Source organism: Lynx rufus, unplaced genomic scaffold (genome assembly GCF_022079265.1).
Source record: "Lynx rufus isolate CCGP_SWC_20201006 ecotype Redwood Valley unplaced genomic scaffold, mLynRuf1.p SCAF_2, whole genome shotgun sequence".
Lineage (NCBI taxonomy): Eukaryota > Metazoa > Chordata > Mammalia > Carnivora > Felidae > Lynx > Lynx rufus.
In genome coordinates, this window is record NW_025814834.1 from 150,802,203 (window position 1) to 150,825,727 (window position 23,525).

Sequence of the window (23,525 nt, forward strand, 5' to 3'; positions counted from 1 at the left end):
TATTATTTTTTTAAAGTAATCTCTGCACCCAGTGTGGGACTCGAACTCACTACCTGAGATCAAGAATCTGATGCTCTACTGACTGAGCCAGCCAAGTGTCCCATGTAGGACCTGTTTAATGTATTATTAACCAGATGTTGAAATTCTATATAATGAAAGATGCCAAATTTTGAATCATTATATCTATAAATCATATTAGGTGCCTTTGTATCTAAAGGACTTGGAAATAATGGAAAATTTCAGAAACTTAAGTTGAATAGAATCTAGGTAGTTGTTCAGTTGATAGCTATCATTCCTGGAAAACTAGGAAATCAGAGAAATACCCTCTTGACTCTCAAGAGAACAAGAGAAGAATGTGAAGAGGCATAATTTTCCTACTGAAACTGTGGAATAAGCCAAACGTACATATTTCCACTGGGGTTAGAGGATGGCAATGACTTTTGTTTCTGAAATTTCACTTACGGTTTTTTTCTTCTCAAGTTCCAGCTCCATTTCCTTCTTTTCTTGTTCGCGAATTTTCTTGCGCTGTTCTACATATTCCAGATGCTTGACTTCTCTTTCAAAGTAGTAGCTCATACTTGATGCCTGTTAGAAGCACAGGCCCGTGAGAGGGGAGCCCACATGGAAGTCCCCATATTCTTCACAGGCCTCTAGAAGAATTCCTGCTACTTTTAATTCATTAGGTGGCTTGCCTGCTTTGGGATACCACCCATAGGCCCATTGCCAGAAGAGCGAGCTCAATGTGGGGGCTACTGTGCTTGGGTTCAGGGCCCTGCAAATCGGAGGATTCCATGAAAGGAGTGGGGTGAGAAAGAGAGAGCAACAAAAAAATTACTATTTTGTAAAAGAAATACTCGGGGATTGATCTTTTCCCTTTTCTTGCTTCTCACTTCTAAACCTGAGGAAAGGTTCATATCGTCAACCAAACTTGGAAAACCCAGATGAGGTTATCAGTATAAACCCTAAGGGGACTGGAAGCAGAGCTGAGTTCCTGGTCCCCTGGAGGACTTAGTGTGTGCACATTAAGTACAGAAGCAGCAAAGTCAGGAAAGAGACCTTGGGCAAGGAGGCCAAGGGAGGGAAACTTTCTGCTTGCCAGGAACTAGGCTGATGTTGGGACTTGTAATGGATTGCAATCTCTATATTTAATGTTGGCTGTATATATATTTATGTATTTCTATTCTCTGATTTTCTTTTTATCTCCCAGTATTAACGTTACTTGAAACCTTTGGGTGGTGCCTATAGAGGGGTAGAAGACTGCCCCCTCAGCCATGCTGCCTGCAGTACAACAAGTTGGGGGGAGATGGGGTAGAGGTGGATGATGGAGAGATGTGTCAAAATGTTAACTGGGCCTCCAGGAAGGGATCACTAAAATAGGAGTCCCGTGCTTCAGTTACAACCTGAAAATGATATCTTATGAATCCCCAAATCAATTCTTTGCTTTAAAAATGTTTTTAATGTTTTTATTTATGAGAGAGAGAGAGAGAGAGAGAGCAAGGGAACATGATCAGGGGAGGAGCAGAAAGAGAGAGAGAGAGCCAGAGGATCTGAAGCGGGTTCTGTGCTGACAGCAGAGAGCCCACTGTGGGGCTCAAACTCATGAACTATGAGATCATGACCTGAGCCGAAGTCAGACGCTTAACTGACTGAACCACCCAGGTGCCCCAAATCAATTCTTTTCTGAATCTGGGCTTCATTTACTTGCCTTCTCTTTCAGCACATTTGTTTTTTTGTGGTTCCAAGCTATGTAATTCATACAACAGAAATACATCCCCTTATTTTGGATTGTACACTTCTTTTGTTTTCTCACAGAGCAAAAATGCTGTCATTTCTAAACACTTCTAAAACGTGCCTCAGCAATATCTGGTCACATAAATCCTCAGAGCCAAAAGTTACTAACCTCATTGGTGGAAGGGTGACTTAATGTCCAAGGAATTTCCAATATATGCAGGGTTCCATAATAATCAGCTACGGCTATAAATTGCTGCTTAGCTGAAAGATCCAGAAAATGGGGGAGAAAACAACTCAGCAGTCAGAAATCCATACTGGAGGTTAAACGGGAAATGTGTTTTGGTGTTGTGGTCTTCCAAATGACCTGCTGTGGTTACAGTAATCTTGGCATCTTCATCAGACATTCATGACTGAGGACCATATTAACGTATAAAAATCATCTTTTCCAGTTGATGAAATGAAAGTGGAGACCCTGAGCCTTTGTCGGCCACCCTGCCCACTTCAAATCTTGTCTTCTTGGTGCTTATGTAAGGAGTGTGGCTCCTCACTGAGGTTGACCTCTGTGTGGCTGGGCCACTGGGCAGACTTGAGAAGTGGAGATAACACAGGGAAAGATTTTCAAAGAAAAATCATGAAGCCAATTTTCACCAAAGACTCAGTAAGGGCTAAAGGATACCACTATAAACACAAAGAATGTTTTCAAGAATTTTAATTTTCTATCTTATCATATGTTTTTTTTTTCTTTTTCTCATTCTCAGAAGGTTTGGTTTAAATTGTTAAATCCTAGACTCATAATCCCTGGATATGTACAAAAGCAATGTTTTGTAGCAAAGATGAAAAAAAAAATACTCTGATGACACATATGACTAAGCAATAGCTGGACTGTGACATTCTAGAAATTTTGAAGACTGAATTTTTAATGTAATATTTCAAAGAGAGAAATGGATGGAAAGACAATTTTATGCCTGTACACCTTTGGAAACAAAGGGAAACTTTTATTTTTTTATTTTAGAGAAAGAGAGAGAGAGCATGCTAGTGGTTGTGAGGGGCAGAGGGATAGAGAGAGAGAACCCCAAGCAGGCTCCATACTCAGTGCGGAGCCTGATGCTGGGCTCTTTCCCATGATCCTGGGATCATGACCTGAGCCGAAATCAAGAGTTGGATACTCAAATGACTGAGCCACACAGGTGCCCTGAAACTTTTTTTAAAAGTGGCAAATATATTGGGTTTACATAGAAAGTAGTGCTTGGGTAAAACAAAGAAATTAGGACAAAGGATATCAATTCCAGCTTTCCAAGGAAACATCCTCGAATTTCTGCTTGCTTTGTTATACATGTTTTTTCCTCATAATTAGTTTAAAGTTGAAGTTTAAATAGATAAATGACCCCAGAGAGTCATTTGATCTCATGAAAAGAATTGCTTGATATTGTCTAGGGAAAAGCCCCCAAAATTATAAAATATTGAAAATTTATGGCATGATGAGAAAACAAAGATACAAGAATGATTCCATTTGGGAAAAAAAGCAGCAAAAGGTAGCAAAGATTTATGGATCATCCTGTCTCACCTGGAGAAGATAAGGATGCTCTTCATTATGTGGTTCAAAATCAGCCTCTGCTTGTCATACTAAATATGCCTCAGAAATAATCATTGATGAAGAAAACAATGAGAGAAACTCAGGTTGTATCCAAAGTTTGAGTGCAAGAGGAAAGGGGAAGGAAGGGAGGAGAAAGGATGGGGTGGGATGGACAGAAAAACAAAAACCTGAGAAAAAAAGATCGGAGACTTTCCAGATGAATGTCAAAATGTTCCTGAGTTACCCCCCAAGAAACAAAATAACTTAGGCCATTTAATCAGAATTAACATACCAGTAAAAGTCCAGGGTTTGATGTAGGTGATCATGGTTATGCAGATGTTTTGTGACTGGGCTGGCTCATGGGTTTTCTCCAGAAGGTCCCAGATATCGATGTATCCATCTTCTCGGCCAATATAGAAGACTCCAGGCCTTGTCAGGGACCAGTGGCCTGCTGTGTACCTTTTTGGTGCACAGCATGACTGAAGGAGGGGTCCAGTCTTTAAACAAATTTTTAAAAAGACACATGAAAGCTTTTGTTATTACCTAATGTGTATTCATAATGATTTCCTTTAAGTACACTCAGATGACTATGATCATAGAATAGCAGAAATTATGCCCACTCAGAACTCTCATTTCTTTTTCTTGTAGGGTTTTACATAATGCCAACTCTTTTCCTTCCTGTGTATTTTTTGATGATTTTTTTTTTTTTTCTTATTTGAGTTGCTTTTTAGAAAAGATCAAACCTTCCAGTCGAGCCGGAGATTGGTGGATGTTAGATAAATAAAGGTTATAAGGAAATTTTGCTTATGCCTTTATTTTGCTGTTGGGTGTCTGTTTCCCATGGAAACAACTTTGGCAGCAAGAAAAAGAGCAAATAGAAAGTCAGTTCCAGCTGTGCGCTGCATCCAATGCCTTATAAATCCTATTTGGAAAAGACTTTAGACCAGCAAAGCATTACAAGATCATCTTCTCTTTTCTTTACCATGGACAATTTGTCCTCTTTGGGGGGGTTTCATACAGAGAAAAAATCAGAATGTGCTTTCTTCCCACTGTCCTGCTCCACTTGGCGATTAAGTGTACCCATTTACCTCCTTATATCTGAAGAGACTAAACTAAACCGTGGGGCTGTTTCCTCCCGTCCAAGACATGTATAAGAAACTTTCTTGTGGAGAATGAAGAATGTCTCAGATTCATGGACTCCTTAGAGGTGACACTCCAATTCTGTTCTTGCCCACCTCGCCCAGCTCCTTCCATTTCTGTGGGTAACCAGTTCCTGACCCCTGAATAGTCTATGGACAATCTTGCCTAAATTTTCTTTTTCTTTAATTACAAAACTGATACTTTGTCACTGTAAAAAAAAAAAAAATTGAACATATGGAAGTACATTGGTATAAAGTAGAAGTCCTTTTGTGGATGGTTGCTTTAAGTAGTTTACAATTATTTCAACGACAAACTGATACATATGTTCACACAGTTATTTGTGTAAGTTAGAGTTTGAGAAGTGAAAGAGTTAGGTCAAAGAATATGTATATGTATATTTTATCACTTTATGTAAAGAACATATATATTCTTGGGGCTCCTGGGTGGCTCAGTCGGTTAAGCATCCAACTTCAGCTCAGATCATGATCTCGCAGTTTGTGAGTTTGAACCCCGCACTGGGCTCTGTGCTGACAGCTCAGAGCCTGGAGCCTGCTTTGGATTCTCTGTCTCCCTCTCTGTCTGCTCCTCCCCCACTCATGCTCTGTCTATCTCTGTCTCAAAAATAAATAAACATTAAAAAAATTTTTTAAATAAATAAAAAAATAAAAAAGAATTTACATATATTCTTTATTAAAGAATATATGGATATTTTTATTCATTTTATTCAAAGAATATATATTCTTTGCTAAAGAATATTTGTATAAATATAAATTTATTATTATGTATGTGGTTATTTTTCAAAGAATATATATATATTACAGCTATGAAATAAAAAATATATATTTCAAATTTTGATAATCTTTTTTTTAAGTTTACTTATTTATTTTGAGAGAGAGAGCATGAGAGGAGAAAGGGCAGAGAGAGGGAGAGAGGGAATCCCAAGCAGGCTTTGTGGTGTCATTGCAGAACCTGACTTGGGGCTTGAACCCATGAGTCATGAGATCATGACCTGAGCTGAAATCAAGAGATGGATGCTTAACCGACTGAGCCACCCAGGCACCCCAGATTTTGATAAATCTTCTTAAATTGCACACTGAAGGGACATGCCATACTGATTTTCACACACCCTTGCTTCACTGGATTTTATCAGTCTTTCCGGTTTTTGGCAATTTAATTTCTATTTGCCTGGAACCAGGCCCTCTCCTAATCCTGGCTGCCAGAGTTCTGGCACTGGCCCACTGTGGCCCATGCATGTGTCTGGTCTCCCGGCAACAGACAGACACCTTAGCTTGCTTACTCCCACTTTCTAAACCTGTGGACGTATTCCTGGTGCAGAAGCAAAATTGACAGACCCAATGCTTCTCCTTGGACTTCAGACAGTAACTAGCATTCCACTGTGTATTTTAAGGGGGAGGAAAACCATAAAGCCAATCAACCGCCCACAATACATATTGTGAAGAAAAGACTGTTAGATCTTAGCAAAAGACGTAAATATTGTTTCCTTCCCTCAGGAAAGAAAGGCAAATTGTTGTGTTTTCAAAGGGCTTACAGTGGTTCTGTTGACAAGCTGGACCCCAAGCCATCTGTTCTAATTTCTCTAAAAAGTATCCCCAGGGCTCTGTTATGTCAGAACAGTCTGTTGTTCCCATTGTCTTTCTCAGTAACAAAGGACCTCACACCCACTCTTCCATTTTTCAGGCAACTTACCGTAATACCTTCTTTCCAGATGGCCAGGTTCCATCCTCCAATGGTGAGAATAATGTCCTTGTAAAAAGGTGACCTCTGAACAGTGTGGACAGCTCCATCATGGACAGCGTAAAGGTTCACTGGCTTCTTTGCTGTTGGTGTGAAAAAGGCCATTTCATCGTTAATAATAGTGTTTACATTCCCGCATGATGGATGGTCAGGCCTCCAGTAGACGGACAGGTCCTGATTAATGGGCTCCAAGAGTAGATAACCAGAGGTCAGTTGGTGTAAATGAATCTGTCAAGGGACAGCTCTTCCTCTTTTTATGGAAAGTCCAGAGAATTTCCATCAAGGTCATTTTTCCAGTTCAAAGGAATACTTCATGTTCTTATTTATTTATTCATTCATTCATTTAGTTGCTCAAAATATATTTGTGGATTGCCTATATGTACCTATAGGTACTGTAGATGGCTGGGTAAACAATGGTTAATAAATGAACGTGATACCGCCAGCATGGATCTTACAGTCTAATGGAAAAGACAGATACTCAATAAACAATATCCAATATCCAATAAACAAATCCCAAAGTATATAATAAAAATACGTTAAAAGTGTTATGGGGGGTGGGGGGGAAATTACAAGATAGATAACAAGGGACATCCATAATTTGAACTGAATGATCAGAAAAGACTTCTCTGAAGATGAGTCCTTTAGTCCTTTGTAGCACTTTGGTGTGGGAACATTTTAATGTAGAGGAATATTCCAGACTGGGGGAACAACACACACTGAAGTCCTGTGGAGAGAAGTGCTTAGTGCCTTTATAAATTTGAGGAAGACAGTAAGACTGAAGTCTGGTAATCCCAGCATGAGACATATGAAACAGACAGGAACCAGGAGGGTCCAGACCATGCAGGCCCTTGTAGGACAGGAGTTTAGATTATATTCTAAGCATAATGTGTTTCAAAAAAGGCCTTTAGGCCCAGAAGACAGTCTGACTGATTTCCAAAGATTCTCTGACTGCTGTGAAGAGAATGGATTAACAACAGGTAGAAGAAAAGAGGAGACCCCATAGAAAGTAGTTCTGGTGAGAGAGCATGGTGGCTTGATGAAGGTACATGGAGAAGAGTGGATGATCAAGAAATATTTGCAAGCTGGAACTGACAAGACTTAGAGATGGCTTGAGCAGGATGGCTGAGAATGACTGGTTTCTGGCAGGAGCAACCAGCTCAGTGGAGTTTCCATTTATTGCCACTAAGAAGACTAAAGGGGAAGCAGGTTTGGACATTAAGATCAAGAGTTCCAGGGGCGCCTGGGTGGCTCAGTTGGTTAAGTGGCCGACTTCGCCTCAGATTATGATCTCGAGGTCTGTGAGTTCGAGCCCCATGTCTGGCTCTTTGCTGACAGCTCAGAGCCTGGAGCCTGTTTCAGATTCTGTGTCTCCCTCTCTCTGACCCTCCCCCATTCAGGCTCTGTCTCTCTCTGTCTCAAAAATAAATAAACGTTAAAAAAAAATTTAAAAAAAAAAGATCGAGAGTTCCCTTTAGTTTCTGCTCCAACCCGGGGGTCCTCCTTTCCCCTCGGGTGTCTACCCCACCATTGCTTGGGTCTCCTCTCCCCCAGGCCTGGCTGCAGAGCTGGCTCCTCCCCACTCCTTGCTGCCCACACCCACCACAGGGATGGCCACAAAGATAAGAGCCTATCTAGGCCAAACCATGATGTCTGACTACTTTATATCCAAATCATGAACTTATTGTGAATCCCATCATATTGATAGCTATGTGAAAGCTGGATTTTTTTTTTCTCAGAACCCCATGGAAACATTAAGCAGAAACACACACACACACACACCTACTGAATCTTGCTCATAAAGTAGAATTTCAAAGAGATATTTGTCCACTCATATTCATAGCAGCATTATTTGCAATAGCCGAAATGTGGAAGCAACCCAAGTGTCCGTAAACAGATGAGGGACTAAACAAAATATGACACACACATACAATGGAATATTATTCATCCTTCCAAAGGAAGGACATTCCAACATATGCTACAACATGGGTAAAACTTGAGGATATTCTGTTTAGGGAAAGAAGCCAGTCACAAAGATACTGCACGATTCCACTGACGTGAGGTATCTACAGTAACCACACTCATAGAGACAAAACATAAATGGTGGCTGCCAGAGGCTGAGGGGAGAGGGGAATAGGAGCTAGTGTTTCACTGGTGCAGAGTTTTAGTTTTACAAAATGGAAACAGTCCTGGAGATTGGTTGCACAACAATGTGAACGTACTCAATAGTACATTATAAACTTAAAAATAGTTAAGATGGTAAATTTCACATTTATGTATATTTTGCCACAGTCTAAAAATTATTATATTATTATTATATCTTTTCCTTCCCTTTGTCCTTTTAAGGACCTTTAGTTCCATTTAGCAATGAATAGAGCTGTCCTTAAGTTATTAACTGGAGTACCAGCGGCCCCAGGCCAAGTTGCTATGAGGAAATTACAATAAACAAAGAAGTAGTTTCCAGAATCATTATCTAATGCAGGATTCAGGACAGTGATGTGATCAAGAGCATAGAGCGCCTAGGTTCAAACCCTGGCGATGCTACCCCATAGGGTTGCTGTGAGGATTAAGTGAACTAATCCATGGAAGGTACTTGGAAGAGTGCCTGAAACATGGCATGTGCCCATTTGTGAGTAGAGCACATGAAACAATTATGTCAATTGTCATCATTCACCTGCATTTTTTTTTTTTCTGGCTTGTCACTTAGATCATCTGGAAATTTTGTTTGATTTGGACTTCTTTATCACACTTATCTCATTCAGGGTAATATATCTTTCAGAACCTTTTTCTTAGAAGAGGAAATTCTCCTTCCTGCCTTGTTGATAAGAACATGGGGTTCCTAGCAAATCAAGAAGGACTGGGTCCCAGTAACGGCCTCATCTTTACTCAGGTATACTCCACGGTGTTTACGAAAAACATTAGGCTGGTAGCTCCTAAGGAAAACACTGCCAGCTCACAGAATGTAATTAGGAAAGCAGTGCACAATTTAGAGAGTCTATACATTGAATTTCTCTGAATCTAACCATTATTCAATGGGAACAACAGTGTTGTTTGGCTTTCCATGTTACAAAATGCTTGACTGATGATTTTAAAGTATTTTAAAATATTGTGATGATTTTAAAGTAGACTTCAAGTAAGTGTTTAAAGCTATTTCCCGCTTTGTTGTTGTTGTTTGTTTTTGCAGTGAACTATATGTCAAGAAATTAAAAGCAACTCTTCTTCTTCTTTACTAACCCACATCCCATTGGTCACAAAATCCTGCCATGGTGACTGCTAACTCTCTCTTATATTTCCTCTGCTGCACATCCCTGTTACCATGCCTGTACTTAGTCCTCTCTATCTCTCATCTAAATTATTGCTCGTGGTCATCCTACTTCTACTGTAAGTCACACCAATAAATTAATCCAGCTTATGCTTTCCTGCCAGAGTGATTTTCTGATTATACTGGTGGCACCAGGATAAGGTTCAGAGCTTATTAGGCACTCAAGGCTCTTAGCCATTTGGACCCAATTGTCCTTCCTGGTACCTCTCCTGCTGCCCTCTCTATGGGCTATGCTTTGGCTAGAACATCACCCTGTTTCCTAATTGTCCACTGCTCTTTTGGGCTTCCATGTTTTTGCATTTATTATTCCTTCTACTTAGCATGTCTTTCTCCAACTGGAAAATTGCAATCCACCCTTTAAGATCCAGTTCAACTATCTCTCTTCAGTGGAGCCCTTTCTTAATAGCACAAAAGAGTTGGTCCCTTTCTGGGTTCCCATATCACTCTGTGTTTGCTTCTAACCATAGCACTGACAGTGTAATGTCATCATTTGTTTATATTTTTGGCTTTTCTAATAGATCATGGAACTCCTCTGGGAGAGGATAATATCTTGTTCATCTTTTTTTTTTAATGTTTATTTCTTTTGAGAGAGAGAGAGAGAGAGTGAGTGCTCACACACCTGGGCAGAGGAGGGGCAGAGAGAGAGAGGGAGAGAGAATCCTACACACCATGAGATTATGACCTGAGCCAAAATCAAGAGTTGGATGGTTAACCAACTGAGCCACACAGGCGCCTTGCTATCTTGTTCATCTTTGCATCCCCAGTGTCTGGCACAGATTAGGTTATCATTAATGAATTGATGAATGAATGAAAGTAAGAAAGAAAGAAAAAACAACATCAGTAAGTTTCAAACATAAACTCTTGGGTTTCTAAGTTTATTATCATTGGTTATTCTATAAATGGAATAAAATCCATTTGAAATAAATAACTAGCACTTTTTGTCAGGGTTCACCTCCAAAGCAGTTTAAGAATCTGACTCTATGGTAAGACCCCAAGAAACTCTCTGAGATCAGATAGAACACCAGTGCATAACCAATTCATGGCATCAGGGTCTCGATTTGTGTCCCAGCAGGGCAGTAGAGACAATTGCTATGTGCATGCAATACGTGCACAATTAATATTCATTACTTATTGAATAAACAGGTACATGAATAAGCATACAAGTAGCTGAATGTAATTCATTACATCTGATATATAATTTTGAGTTCAACTTTTAAATCATGGAATTCAAAATGAATAGAAAGTGGAAAATCAATCTCAGTTCTACAAGCATTTGACCTTTCCTTGGGGCACATCTGATTCTCTCTCAATGCCCCACTCTTACCACTGACACACATTTGGGTTTCTGGCCGGAAGTTCTAGGTCAGAAAACTGGGAGTACTTTTGTTTCCAGGTTAATATGGCTACCCTGGAGGCAGTGCTGGGAAAGCAAGCCTTCCCAGGTCTAAGGCAGACTCCACTCTGCCGAGCCAGACTCAGTAGATAGAAGTGGAGGGAGTGAAGTTTGAGGCAGAGACCTGAGACCCAGCAGTTGTCCCCTGCAGGCTGTATCTCTGACCTCCGACTCCTTTCAGTCACTCACATGCCCACTGTCCTAACCTCCGGTAGGACTGACCAGTACCCCTTGTGCAAACCTAGCCTGGCTGCTCCACCTCACTGCTCCATGGTAGTCTAGCAGTCCCAGCAGCTGCCTCTTCCTGTGCTTATGGTTATTCCACATTTTGAAGTGTGGCTCGAATAAGTTTTCATGCCAAGGAAAAATCCAAGCCTTTAAATAAGTAGTTGTAATTGTAGCAAACCTCAAGGCTCTGAGCTTTGACAGGGAGCTTAGCTTATTGGGGAGCCTGAACTCTTGATTCCTGCTCAGAACTATGCGTGGCCCCCATATGTCTGCTCAGCTGCCCAGAGTGTGGGGCCCTGGGAACGGAGGAACACATGGACAGCACCAGTCCCGGCCTGAGAGCAGAGTCCTACTGCTGCTTCTTCATACTGTTCTGAAGTTGTCAAGATCATTGTAAACTTAGCTTATAATTTCACATCGGTTAGTATTTTTCATGTAGATGAGCTACCAAATTGTGGAATTAAGACGGCAATTAATTAAAAATTAAGATATTTTAAATTATCTTAGTCATTTAAGCATCAATAGATCAGTACTCCTCAAATTTAGAGGTGAAAACAAATTACATGGTGAATCTTATTAAGAATCTATATTTAGGGGCATCTGGTTTGTTCAGTCAGTTGAGTGTCGGACTCCTGATTTCGGCCTCAGGTCATGATCTCCTGGTTGGTGGGGTTGAGCCCTGTGTCGCCCCTGCACTGACAGTGCCTGTTTGGGATTCTGTCTCTCTCTCTCTCTCTCTGTACCCCTCATCTCTCTCTGTCAAAATAAATAAATAAAAACTTTAAAAAAATCTGTATTCAGTTCTAGCAGGCGTAGGGTAGGGTCCAAGTTTGTGCGTTTCTAACAGACTTCCCAGTGAGAAAAGTGCTGCTATCGGAGGCCCTCGCTTAAGTAACAAGTCCAGAGACAGGACCTCAGGTGCCTGCCCTTCTCCCATTAGCAAGGCCAGGGTTACTCAGCACTTTGTTCAAAGGAATAACTTATTCATAACACAGGAATCATCAAAACTTACCCATCAATCGGCCAGTTTCAGGGTCTCTTTCCATTTTCCAATCTGTATATATCACTCCACCTTCCTAAAAATATTACAGGTTCCTGATGAGTACAAAGACAACCGAAGGGACTAAAGATCTCTTATTCATGTGCTAAGGTGGACTGTGACCCAAACAAAAACAAAGCTGCAGGCTAACATAATCAAATGATAATTTGACACAGTGCAGGGAAGGCTTAAACATTTTTTACATTGAACAAAAAAAGGAATTTGTTACATTTTTATTTACACATAGTGAAATGGAGAACACAGGCATTTATGGAGATAATCTATGTACACAAGTTCCAACTACTGAGTTCTTAAACTTTTGTTAATTGGAAATTGTCCACTGGACTGAAAGCTCCAGGAAGGGATCTGGTGTGACTTATTCAATGATTTGTTCTCAGCATGATACAAAGTCAGTATTTTAAAAGTTTTGTGGAGTAAGAGGAAAAAGGAAATATAAATTCATAATATGGTGTCATTACCTTTTAAAATTGAGAACAGGAAGCGAAGTTCCACTTAAGTAACATAACTAGTAATAATATATATTCCAGCTCTACTTATGGCCATTTTAAGGAGTGGGGAAGTCATAAGAACCTGGTGTAAAGAAGGGACAGAAACAACCACACAAATGGAAAAGATGCAGCACTAGTGAATGGCAGAGGTGGGAGAGGTTTAGAGAAAAACATTTAGTCTCATGCCTTTTCTTATAGAAGGAGCACAGAGACTCAGAGAGGTGAAACAATATAGTCAAGGTCGCCCAGATGCAGTTTCCTAATTCCAGTGTTTTTCTCACTGGATAGTAAGAGGAAAACACAGAGAAAGGTGTATAAAAAGAGGGGTTGAGAGGACTCGAAGGATGGCTTGGGACGTGTAGGCGAGGGAGAGGAGAGGGGAAAACACTGGAGTACGCAAAGTGAAGTATGCTCCCTGGGGCCAGGGTCTACTCATTCACTCCTCTGTGCTTTTGTTCACTAACTCATGTAACAAACAAGGACTGTGCTTCGTGTTGCAAATTCAGAGTCAAAAGATAAGTCTTCCTTCCATTCATGCTGCTCAGAGTCTGAGGGAGCAGAGACCGGCAGACGTCTGGTGCACACGCCTAGCCTGTTGCCCGTGGCACATCACCCGCAGTTACCATTGATTGAGTGCATAGTGCTTGCCAGAGTTGTTAGGAGCTTTCTGTATATGACCCAGCCCTTGCCAGAGTCCTATAGGAGAGTTATGAGTACCTCCTGGGTCTCACAACTGATACATGGAACACTGAAACCGAACCAAGTCAAAGAGGAATAGAATAACTTGGATCAGGTTAATAAATTGATGTTAAATGCCCATTATATCATTAGCCACCTCGCTGGGAACCTTCACGTCCTTCTCCATCCAGTTACCTGGTTCTGAGAATTCTACTCCTCCTACCCCTGTGTTGACATTCTTGGCCCACTGCTCATGCCCTCTTCATCTCTGGTTGACCCACTTGAAATCACTGCCTCTCTGGCCTCTGCACCTCCCTGGCTCCATTTCCTCCTGCTTCAGCCCTGTCCTGGCCAGTCTAGATCCCAGAGGGGTCTACCTCATTCTCTCTAACCAAAATCAGCCACGTCAAGAGTTGGTAGAAGAGCATTCTACTGGAATGTCAGCCCATGAGGTAGGGAATTTTGTCTGTCTTCCCACAGATATATTCCCGGGGCCAAGAACAGTGCCTGGCATATAGTAAATGCTTAATAAATATCTGCTGAATGATGGGTGAAGTTAATCCTTTCAAGGACAAGGGCTTGAAAGGCAGGGAAGAGTTTGGCATAGAAAAAGAGAAAAATCAGAGCAGCTGGAGAGAGAGAGGGAGAATGGTGCAGACGGGGGTGTAGAGATAGGAAGGAGCTAAGTTATGCAGAATCTTGTAGGCCACAGTGTGAAGAGTTTGGATTTTATTCATGGTTGAATGAGTTGTCACCGAATGGTTTAAGCAGAGGATATCATATTTTAATTTCTATTTTAAGATCTCGTGGTCATTCGTTTTTCTAAAGCTGTCATCGCCCTGCTTTAAAAACTCTGGTGTGCACAGAGATAATTCTATGATTCTACTTACATGAGGTGTCTGGAATAGTCAAATTCATAGAGCCAGAAAGTACAATGGGGGTTGCCGTGGGCTGGAGACAGGAGTGAATGGTGAGTTATTGTTTTAATGGGTACAGAATTTCAGTTTGGGATGATGAAAACATTCTGGAGATAGACGGATGCTCAATGATATGAATGTATCTAATAGCACTGAATTAAACACTTCAAATTTATTAAGATGGTAACTTGTTACTTATATTTTTCCAGAATTAAAAAAAATTAGAAGCCCAAGTTATAAAAATTGACAGCCCAAGTTATAAAACAAGTATTTGTTTGGTAAGTGCCCCATTGCTTACCAAATGAAATTCAAATTCCCTAACATGGCAGAAAAGGCTCTTTGACTGGATCCCAACCTAGCATTCGAGGTATAGCATTCCCTCTTGCACAAATGATTCCACTGTCTCCAGACAAACCCCAGACTCCCATAATTCCAAAGCACTGTTTAGGCTGTTACTTCTGCTGGGAATTGTATTCTCATCCTGGTATTTCAGATGCCTCCTCAACCTGCAAAGTCCTAGCTAACAGTCTGGATTCCCCAACCTCCCCTGTCCTCTTCCCGTGGCTTCTGGATGGGCACTGACATGGGTAATGCTATTAATGTGTCTGCTCCATAACTAGGCAGTGAGTGCCCGGTGGACAGGGACTATGCTATTGATTCATGTCTGACCCAGGGCCTAATGCTGTGCCTGGTGGGCATTATGCTTCTGAGAACTGGTGTAATCTAATCTTCTCATGATACTAAAGTGTGAGCTCAGACTGCATTCCAGCGAGACTGACCTATGGCATCTTTCCATGGTTTAGGAGAAAAACCCTTTATTTCAGAGAAATAGAGTCATGAATGAAGATTATTAGGACTAAGTGAGATATACTTTGGAAAATACCTGGCACAGACCCTGCTATATAGAAAATGTCCAATAAATGTAAGCTCACTTTGGCTATTATAATAAGTGCCAAAAAATGGCAGCCATTATCATTATTATATCCGGTTGTTACTTTTGAATTGAGTGAGTTTTGCACTGTTTTTCCTGCTACATTTTGCTAGCTAACAAAGCAATAAATTTTCTTAGTAAATCTCTAACACTTAGCATGGTTTCTTCCATATGGTGTAGGTGTTCAATAAATATTTGCAGGTTGATCAATAAATCATTAGTAAAGAAGGTCATGCTGGGGCGCCTGGGTGGCGCAGTTGGTTAAGCGTCCAACTTCAGCCAGGTCACGATCTCGCGGTCCGGGAGTTCGAGCCCCGCGTCAGGCTCTGGGCTGATGGCTCAGAGCCTGGAGCCTGTTTCCGATTCTGTGTCTCCCTCTCTCTCTGCCCCTCCCCCGTTCATGCTCTGTCTCTCTCTGTCCCAAAAATAAATAAACGTTGAAGAAGGTCATGCTGAATTTTATAGATTTTTTTCACATTTGTCAGAAACATTTTAAATATGAATTTATGAAGCATGAAGATTTTAAAAATTCAGTGCAAATAAGTATATTAAAATATGAAAATGTTATAGATATTGTAAGCCTTCATAAAGCAAATGTACAATAGAGGTTATAATGAAACAGAGTAGACAAGTGGTTGCCAGGGTCTGGGGGGTGGGAGAAACAGGAAGAGGTTGGTAAAAGGGTACAAACTTCCAGCTGTAAGGTTAGTGAGTTCTGAGGATATAAGGTAAAACATGGTGACCACAGTATAACACTGTATTATATAATTGAAATCTGCTAAGAGAATATAACTTAAATGTCATCACACACACACACACACACACACAGGCACAAAGATAAATATGTGAGGTGATGGATATGTTAATTAACTAGATGGGGAGGGAAGGCTTTCACAATGTATATGTACATCAAATCACTATGATGTACACTTTAAATATCTTACAATTTCATGTCAGTTATGCCTCAATAAAACTGAAATTAAGGCTATAAGAACATATATATACACATACACACATATATATACATATATACATACATGTAAATATACATATATATAACATGTATAAATAAGAGAGCAGATAATTCTAACTCACCTCTGTTCCAACAAAGAACTTTGTGCAGAAGTCCTCTATAGGCTTGAGATTGTTGGCCAACGCACCTTCCAGATTGTGGTATGGGTTCATCTCTCCTGCCTTCACTACTTTGCTCTGGGCTAATATTTTATCTTTCAGAGGAGTATGAATAGAAGGAGCACATATTTACAGTGAAAGACCTTTTAAAATATAGTTAGTTTATATTTTATGCCCCTTGCCACACACATCTGCCCCATTCTCTCCCCAGTGTGGCGGGCATAAGTATGAGCATCTTTAGACTTCTAATTTAGCAGTGGAATGTGTCTTTCAAACCAAAGCATATGCAGGAACCCTTGCATGTGAAATCTGTCAAAACCTGCATTGCTGTGATTAAAGGGTTTCCTGGTGGGAAGGAGGAGACCCCTCCACCTACTTTCAGGGGCTCTAAAAAGTTCCACAGCACCCAGTTTAAAAAACAGTTCTACATTATTTATATCATTTCAGAATAATTTACAGTAAAAATTGGACATAAAATATATCCTCTGGATTACATTACTTTTGATACTCTCAGTAAAACTCTCTACTGAGAAACTCATGTCATTTTTATTCATTTGGCGTTGTATGGAATTTTTTCAAATAACTCATGATTAGACTTTTAAGTATCAAAAATGATCTAACTTCAAAAAATAAATCCATCTAAATGTATTACTTGTTTTCACAAGCACAGCACATGCATGGAACATAATTTAAAGTTTTCTGGTTAGCTCATGTTTATTACTTAAGAACACCAGGGATTGTACCTCATTATCGCTGTAACTACACATGCAAACAGAGCATAGTTAATCTGGAGGCTAGGGGCGCCTGGGTGGCTTGGTCGGTTAAGCGTCCGACTTCGGCTCAGGTCATGATCTCACGGTCCGTGAGTTCGAACCCCGTGTAGGGCTCTGTGCTGACAGCTCAGAGCCTGGAGCCTGTTTCAGATTCTGTGTCTCCCTCTCTCTCTGCCCCTCCCCTGTTCATGCTCTGTCTCTCTCTCTCTCTCAAAAATAAATAAACGTTAAAAAAAATTAAAAAAAAATCTGGAGGCTAAAATTCCAACACCATCTGGGCCTTCTTTCTTTTTAAAACAAAAGTCTTTTTTAAAAAACAAACATGTCATCTTGTTTTAAAACAAAAGTCTTTTTATGAGCTAAAATTAATAAATGTTATTTACCGAAGCTTTGGAAAACAGAGGAAAGCATGAGGAAAATAAGAAAAACCATCCATTATCATATTTTCCAGAGATAACCACCATTAAAATGTCTCCCTACAATTACATTTCTGTGAATATATATATTCTGTGAATATATAAAGGATTTTCTTTTAATTGGGCATTTTAGCGTTTATCCTGTTTTTCTATTCTCTTAAAGATATTATCTTGGGCATATTCCCAGGTCACTTATTAGTTTTTTTAAAATGTGACATTAAATTTCTAGGAGAGGTGGTAGAGAAATATATCCTCATCCTACCCTACTCCCCACATCTTAATACATCATCATCTGGATTATATCAACCATGGGAATACTAACAAATGAACATAAGAACCAACCAACAAACATATAAATGAAAACTAAAATAGAAGAAAACCTCAGCTACACTAAAAATATATATAACATTAAAAAAACCTATGACATAATTCTGGACAAAAGTGAGAAACAATTATGATTTTGTTGGTACAATCAACCAGTGCTTCCTTTGTTAGGGATCTACATGCTTTGGGCAGTCTCCCTTCCCAAAAGATAAGACATCAAAAACAAGTAACAATGTAAGCCAAACATGAAACCGGACTTGTAAATAGCTGTATTACAAAGTGCCAATCAACATGTCAAGAAATAACTAGGTACATTTAATCACATTGTTCTTACTAAAAGATATTATTCATATACATTTAACATGAGGAAAAAGGCATTTTGTATCCATTTAATGTATAAAATTAAAATCATTAAAATATTTCAAATTCGTCACTCTCATTTCAATGTCTGTTTTTCTCTTTCTAAATAATACACATTAATATATTAGTAGAGTAGAACGTGTATATAATTGGTAAGTAAATACATGTTTGTTGGCAATATGTGCTCAAAAATTTTTCCTGATGGGATGCAAGATGGAAAAGTCTGGAGCCCTCTGGTCTAACAAGGAGAGCCTGATCCAGGGGTCACTACCAGTAACACAAAGGAAGAGGCAAAGGTGAGATATGCTATAACGGAAGATCTAATTCTCCTAAGTGAGAGACTGGATGTAGGGACCGGAGGAGAGAGACAGGGATGACTCAAGTTGTGTTCTGGACACACGGACATTGAGGGAGTAGTTTGGGTTTAAGCCCAAGAGATAGCAAGAAGCAAAGTGGGGGATTCTCAGCAGATTAAGAGTAGACCCAGTTACTGAAAGGAGTGAGGAACGTGGAAAGCATACCGCTGAAATTTGAGTTTGAGGCATATCCACGCTGAGAGGGCAGCAGAGAAAGAGGGCAGAGGAGAGAAACTGAAGAAGTATTAGGAAAACCACAAAAAAGGCAGGAGCTCTGAGAAAAGGGGCTACGTTGATAGTGTTTAATGTGGTGGAGTTAAAGAGAATGAAGCCAGACAAAAATGTTGTCATCAACTGTGTTTACTCAGACTTGACTGGAATAACTTGCATATTTATTAAAATCAACATCATCCCCGTGGATTTTCCATCCATGGATTTCCATCACCAGGGCCCAGCATAACAGTAGCAGCTAACACTTACTGAATGCTTACTACATGATTACATGCCAGGTACTGAACTGTGTGCTCTACATGCACCATTTCATTCAATTCTCGCAATAACTCCTAAGGTAGTTAAGAATTAATTCTCCTTCAAGGATGATAAAGTGAGGCTCAGAGAGATTAAGTAGCTTGCCCAGGCCTCATATACAGTGGCTTACATTTATTGTGGGTTGACAAAGAGCTGTTCTTAGAGCTGTATATATATTAACTCATTTTATCTTCTCAATACTACATGAAGTCGTTACCTTCATTATTTGCTTCCGTTATCTTCATGTATCTCTTTTCAAATAAGTTTTTTTTGTTGTTTGTTTGTTTGTTTGTTTTAAAATAAGGCACAGAGAGGTATAGTAATTTGACCTGGTCAAATAATAAATTGTGGCTTTGGGGTTTAAACCCAAACTCCGGAATCTACATCCTTAACCACTATGCCACAGTGCTTAGGAGAATATAACGGAGGCTCTGAAGGCAATTACAGAGTAGGAATTCCAAAAACTTTTAGAGCAAAGTCTTCCGCAAGAGAATAAACAAAAAGAACATCTTAAAGTGACTACTCAGAAGGGCAGACTACTAAGGATCTAATATGGCAGGCAAAAGCCAAGTAGCCTACAGCCACTAGGTGGCAACAGAGTACCAGACAATGCTCCTGAGAGTGCTCCCCAGGGTGTGCCAGTGGAATAGCTGAACTTGTGATTCTTGGTGGAAAGGAGGGGGAGGAGAACCAATATAGACAATACACAGAACATGGTCAAGAAGCATATGACCATGTGTATTCTAGTCAATAGGTTCAAGTCTGGCCAGAGTAGGTGGATAGTTGACAGTGTGTCGTAAGGAAATTCAAAATACCATAATGAGATCTCAAGTCAAGTTCTGAGAGCTGGCCATCTACACAAGAGGCCAGTCACAACCCACGGTAACTGCCTTTAGTGATAAGAGGAGTGTGTTAGTAAGATCCATTGAGACTACCAAGTGAAATTTAATTTTCTCCAGGATTTGTGGTACTGCCTGCCAACACAGACTTCTGAATACACGTAAAGGGACACAGCCAATTAAAGTCTCAGCTGAGAATTGAAAAACATGTTTGTCCGTTCCCTTTATGAACTGATTTAGCCAAATTTATCAGGTTAAATATATTCTAAGAAAGAGAGATATATTTCTCTAAGACATATCCACAAAAAAAAAAAAAAAAAAAAGAAAGAAAGAAAGAAAGAAGAAATATCCACCAAGTGACTTTGTCTGTAAAGAGAACATTCATTTGATGGGGAGAATTTCTGTTTGATGACATTGGGGGCATGTTTCAGGATTTGTTTTAAATAGGTCGTTTCTTAAGTGGATGTAGATATGTATCTATCCCCCCAGAATGTAAGCTCCATGGAAGCAGGGAATTGGCTTTTCCCAGCTATATCCTCAGAGCCTGTCACTTTGCAAAAGTTTAATAAATGTTTTGAATAAACACAGATATAAATATAGAGATAACAGTGTAAAAATTGTTCTTTAAAAAATTAAGGTATTACAATTACTAAATCACAGCCAAGTGGAGTTTATCCCAGGAATGCAGGGCTAGTTTAACATTCGGATATTAAAATAATTTACCATATTAATAAGCTTAAAAAGAAAAAAAGCATGATCATCTGCAAAAATGCAGAAAAATCTTTTGACAAAATCCAACATTAACTTGTGTATAAAAGGGAACTTCTTTAACCTGATAAAGGCTTCTACAAAAACCCTACAGTTAACATCATACTTACTTGTGAAAGACTAAATGCTTTCTCCCTGAGATCTGGATTAAAACAAGAACGCTCTCCCCTAGAGGTTCTAGCCAGTGTAATCAGGTAAGGAAAAAAAAATCATACAAATCAGAAAAGAAGAAGTAAAACTGTCCTTATTTACAGATGACATTATCATCTATATAGCGAAAATCCAAATGATATTATCATCTAGAGAACCTAAATAAATCCTCTACAAATAAGCCATGATAACTAATGTGATTTTAGGAAGACTGCAGGATACAAAATCAATACTCAAACATTAATTGTATTTTTATACACTGGTAATGAACCATCAAAAATTAAAAATTTGAAAGTAATATTTACTAGAACACCAAAAAATGTGAAAGACTTAGAGACACCTATCACAAGAAGCAAAAGCCCTGTACACTGAAAGGTATAAAATATCAGTGAGAAATTAATGACCTAAATAGATGGAGAGATATACTGTACTTATGAGGTAAAAGGCTTTATATGGCAGACACCAAATTCTCATAATACTGATTTACAGTTTTGACACAATTCCAATCAAAGTCAGAGCAGGCTTATCCAAGACAAAAGATACAATATCCACATGGGAAAGAAAAACCTATAATGGTCAAAAACTATTTTGAAAAAGAAAAAAAAAAGTTGAAAGCACTAATTTCAAGGCTAATTACAAAGCTACAGTAATCAAGACAATGTGGTATTGGTGTAAAGATAAGTCATACAGATCAATAGAACAAAATAGAGAGTTCAGAAATGGACTCACACATATTAGGACAGGTGATCTTTGACAAAGGTGCAAAAACCATCCAGTGGAGAAAGGACAGTGTCTTCAACAAATGGCACTGGAACACTACACGCAAATGAACTCCAATCCATACTTTGTGCAGAGAAAAAAATTATCTCAAAAAAGATCATCAACTTAGTTATAAAACTCCTGGAAAAAAAGTAGCCCAAACTTGGGTTAAATTCAAAACCAAAATCATGACCCACAAAAGAACAAACTGATAAACTGGACTTCCTCAAAATTAAAAACTTCTGCTTTTCTAAACACAGTGTTAAGAGAATAACACTTAATATTTCACAGACTGGGAGAAAATATTTGCAAATCACATATCTGATAAAGGACTAGTATGCAGAATATATTAAGAGCTCTGAAAACTCTGAAATAAGAAAACAAACAGCACAACTAAAAATAGATCAAAGATATGGACACTTCACCAAAGAAGATAGGTATACAAATGGAAAAAAATACATGCAAATATACTCAACATCTTCAGTCATTAGGTAAACGCAAATGAGATATCACCACACATGTTTTAGAATGGTTAAGGTAAAAAGACTAGCCATATCATCTATCCATGAGGATGTGGAAAAACTGGAACTTTCCCTCACTGCTCGTTGGAATGTAAAATGGTGCAACCACTTTGTAAAACACTGTGGCAGTTTCTTAAAAAGTTAAACATACACCTGCCATATTATTTAATCATCCCATTCCTAGGTATTTACCCAAGCAAATAAAATCATATGTCCATACAAAGGCTTGTATATGTATATGTATACGTATACGTATATGTATATGTATATGTAATAGCCCTACACTGAAAAAGACCCAAATGCCCATCAACAGGTGAATGGATAAACATGTGCAGTATATCCATATGATGAAATATTACTCTGGAATAAAAGGGAATTAACTATTGATGTATACAACAACATAGATGAATTCCAAAATCATTATACTGACTGAAAGAAGTCAGACTCCCCCCAAAACGCATGCAGTCTTTGAATTACATAAAGTTCTAGAAAATTGCAAACTGATATAGTGAGAGAAAGCAGATCGGTGGTGGTCTGGTAGGTGGAGGTGGGGGAGGTGCTGGAGGGAGGTGTTAAAAAATGCATCTTTATGTGAGTCACCTTTAGGAAGTGATGGATATGTTCATTATCTTGATTATAGTGATGGTTCCATGGATTTTTAATTTGTCAATACATATCAAATTGAATAATTTAACATGTACATTTTATTGTATGTCAGTTATACCTCAATAAACTTGTTAAAAGTGAGTAAGAAAAAAAGCACACTTTAAAAGATACAGTAATGTCCTTACTAGTAGTTGGATAAAAGCAGTAACATCCTCATGATCATCTTTTTTCATTAATTTAAAGAGTAAGGTATTTAATGAGTTACTCTTTACAAGTTACATTAACCTCTCTCAGTTTTGGTTTCCTTAATTATAAAATGGTAATGAAAACTCCCAGTTTGCAGGATTGTCATGATCATTGGCATCTGTTTTACTCATTGTTACACTCCTGGGGCCTGGCATAAAATGAGAATTTTATAAATAACTGTTAAATGAATGAAACCATGTGCAATATTAGCTAGCACACTACCTGACTCACGGCTGAAATTCAATAAATTATAGCCAATAGCTGAATACAAAGAAGTGGAGAAGAGAACCCAACTTCGATTCCCTCTGGAATCTGGAATTTGGGCCTTTGCAGGCCCAAATACATAAAAATATGAGATGTTTTAATACTGCTTAGAAAATGTCCATAAAAATATAATGATTCCTTTGTTTGTTGGTTGGTTGGTTTTTAGCATGAGGTCTTGAGTTGTATCTATGAAACACACAGCTTCAAAGTGAGTTTTGCCCAAGCTGGGTATTAGATATATATTTTTCTGAGATATTCTATCATTTAACTG

General features: G+C 39.0%; 1 protein-coding gene across 1 annotated transcript in view; it reads right to left on the reverse strand.

The window, feature by feature from the left end:
* DNAI3 (dynein axonemal intermediate chain 3) overlaps positions 1-23,525 on the reverse strand; it is a 71,537-nt gene that overhangs the window by 3,454 nt on the left and 44,558 nt on the right. The window contains exons 16-21 of the mRNA XM_047086037.1: positions 16,309-16,439; positions 12,152-12,215; positions 6,152-6,282; positions 3,597-3,801; positions 1,901-1,992; positions 463-585 (exon numbers count right to left, since the gene is read on the reverse strand). Of these exons, the coding sequence (XP_046941993.1) occupies positions 463-585; positions 1,901-1,992; positions 3,597-3,801; positions 6,152-6,282; positions 12,152-12,215; positions 16,309-16,439 (746 nt within the window). The remainder of the gene's footprint in view (positions 1-462; positions 586-1,900; positions 1,993-3,596; positions 3,802-6,151; positions 6,283-12,151; positions 12,216-16,308; positions 16,440-23,525) is intronic.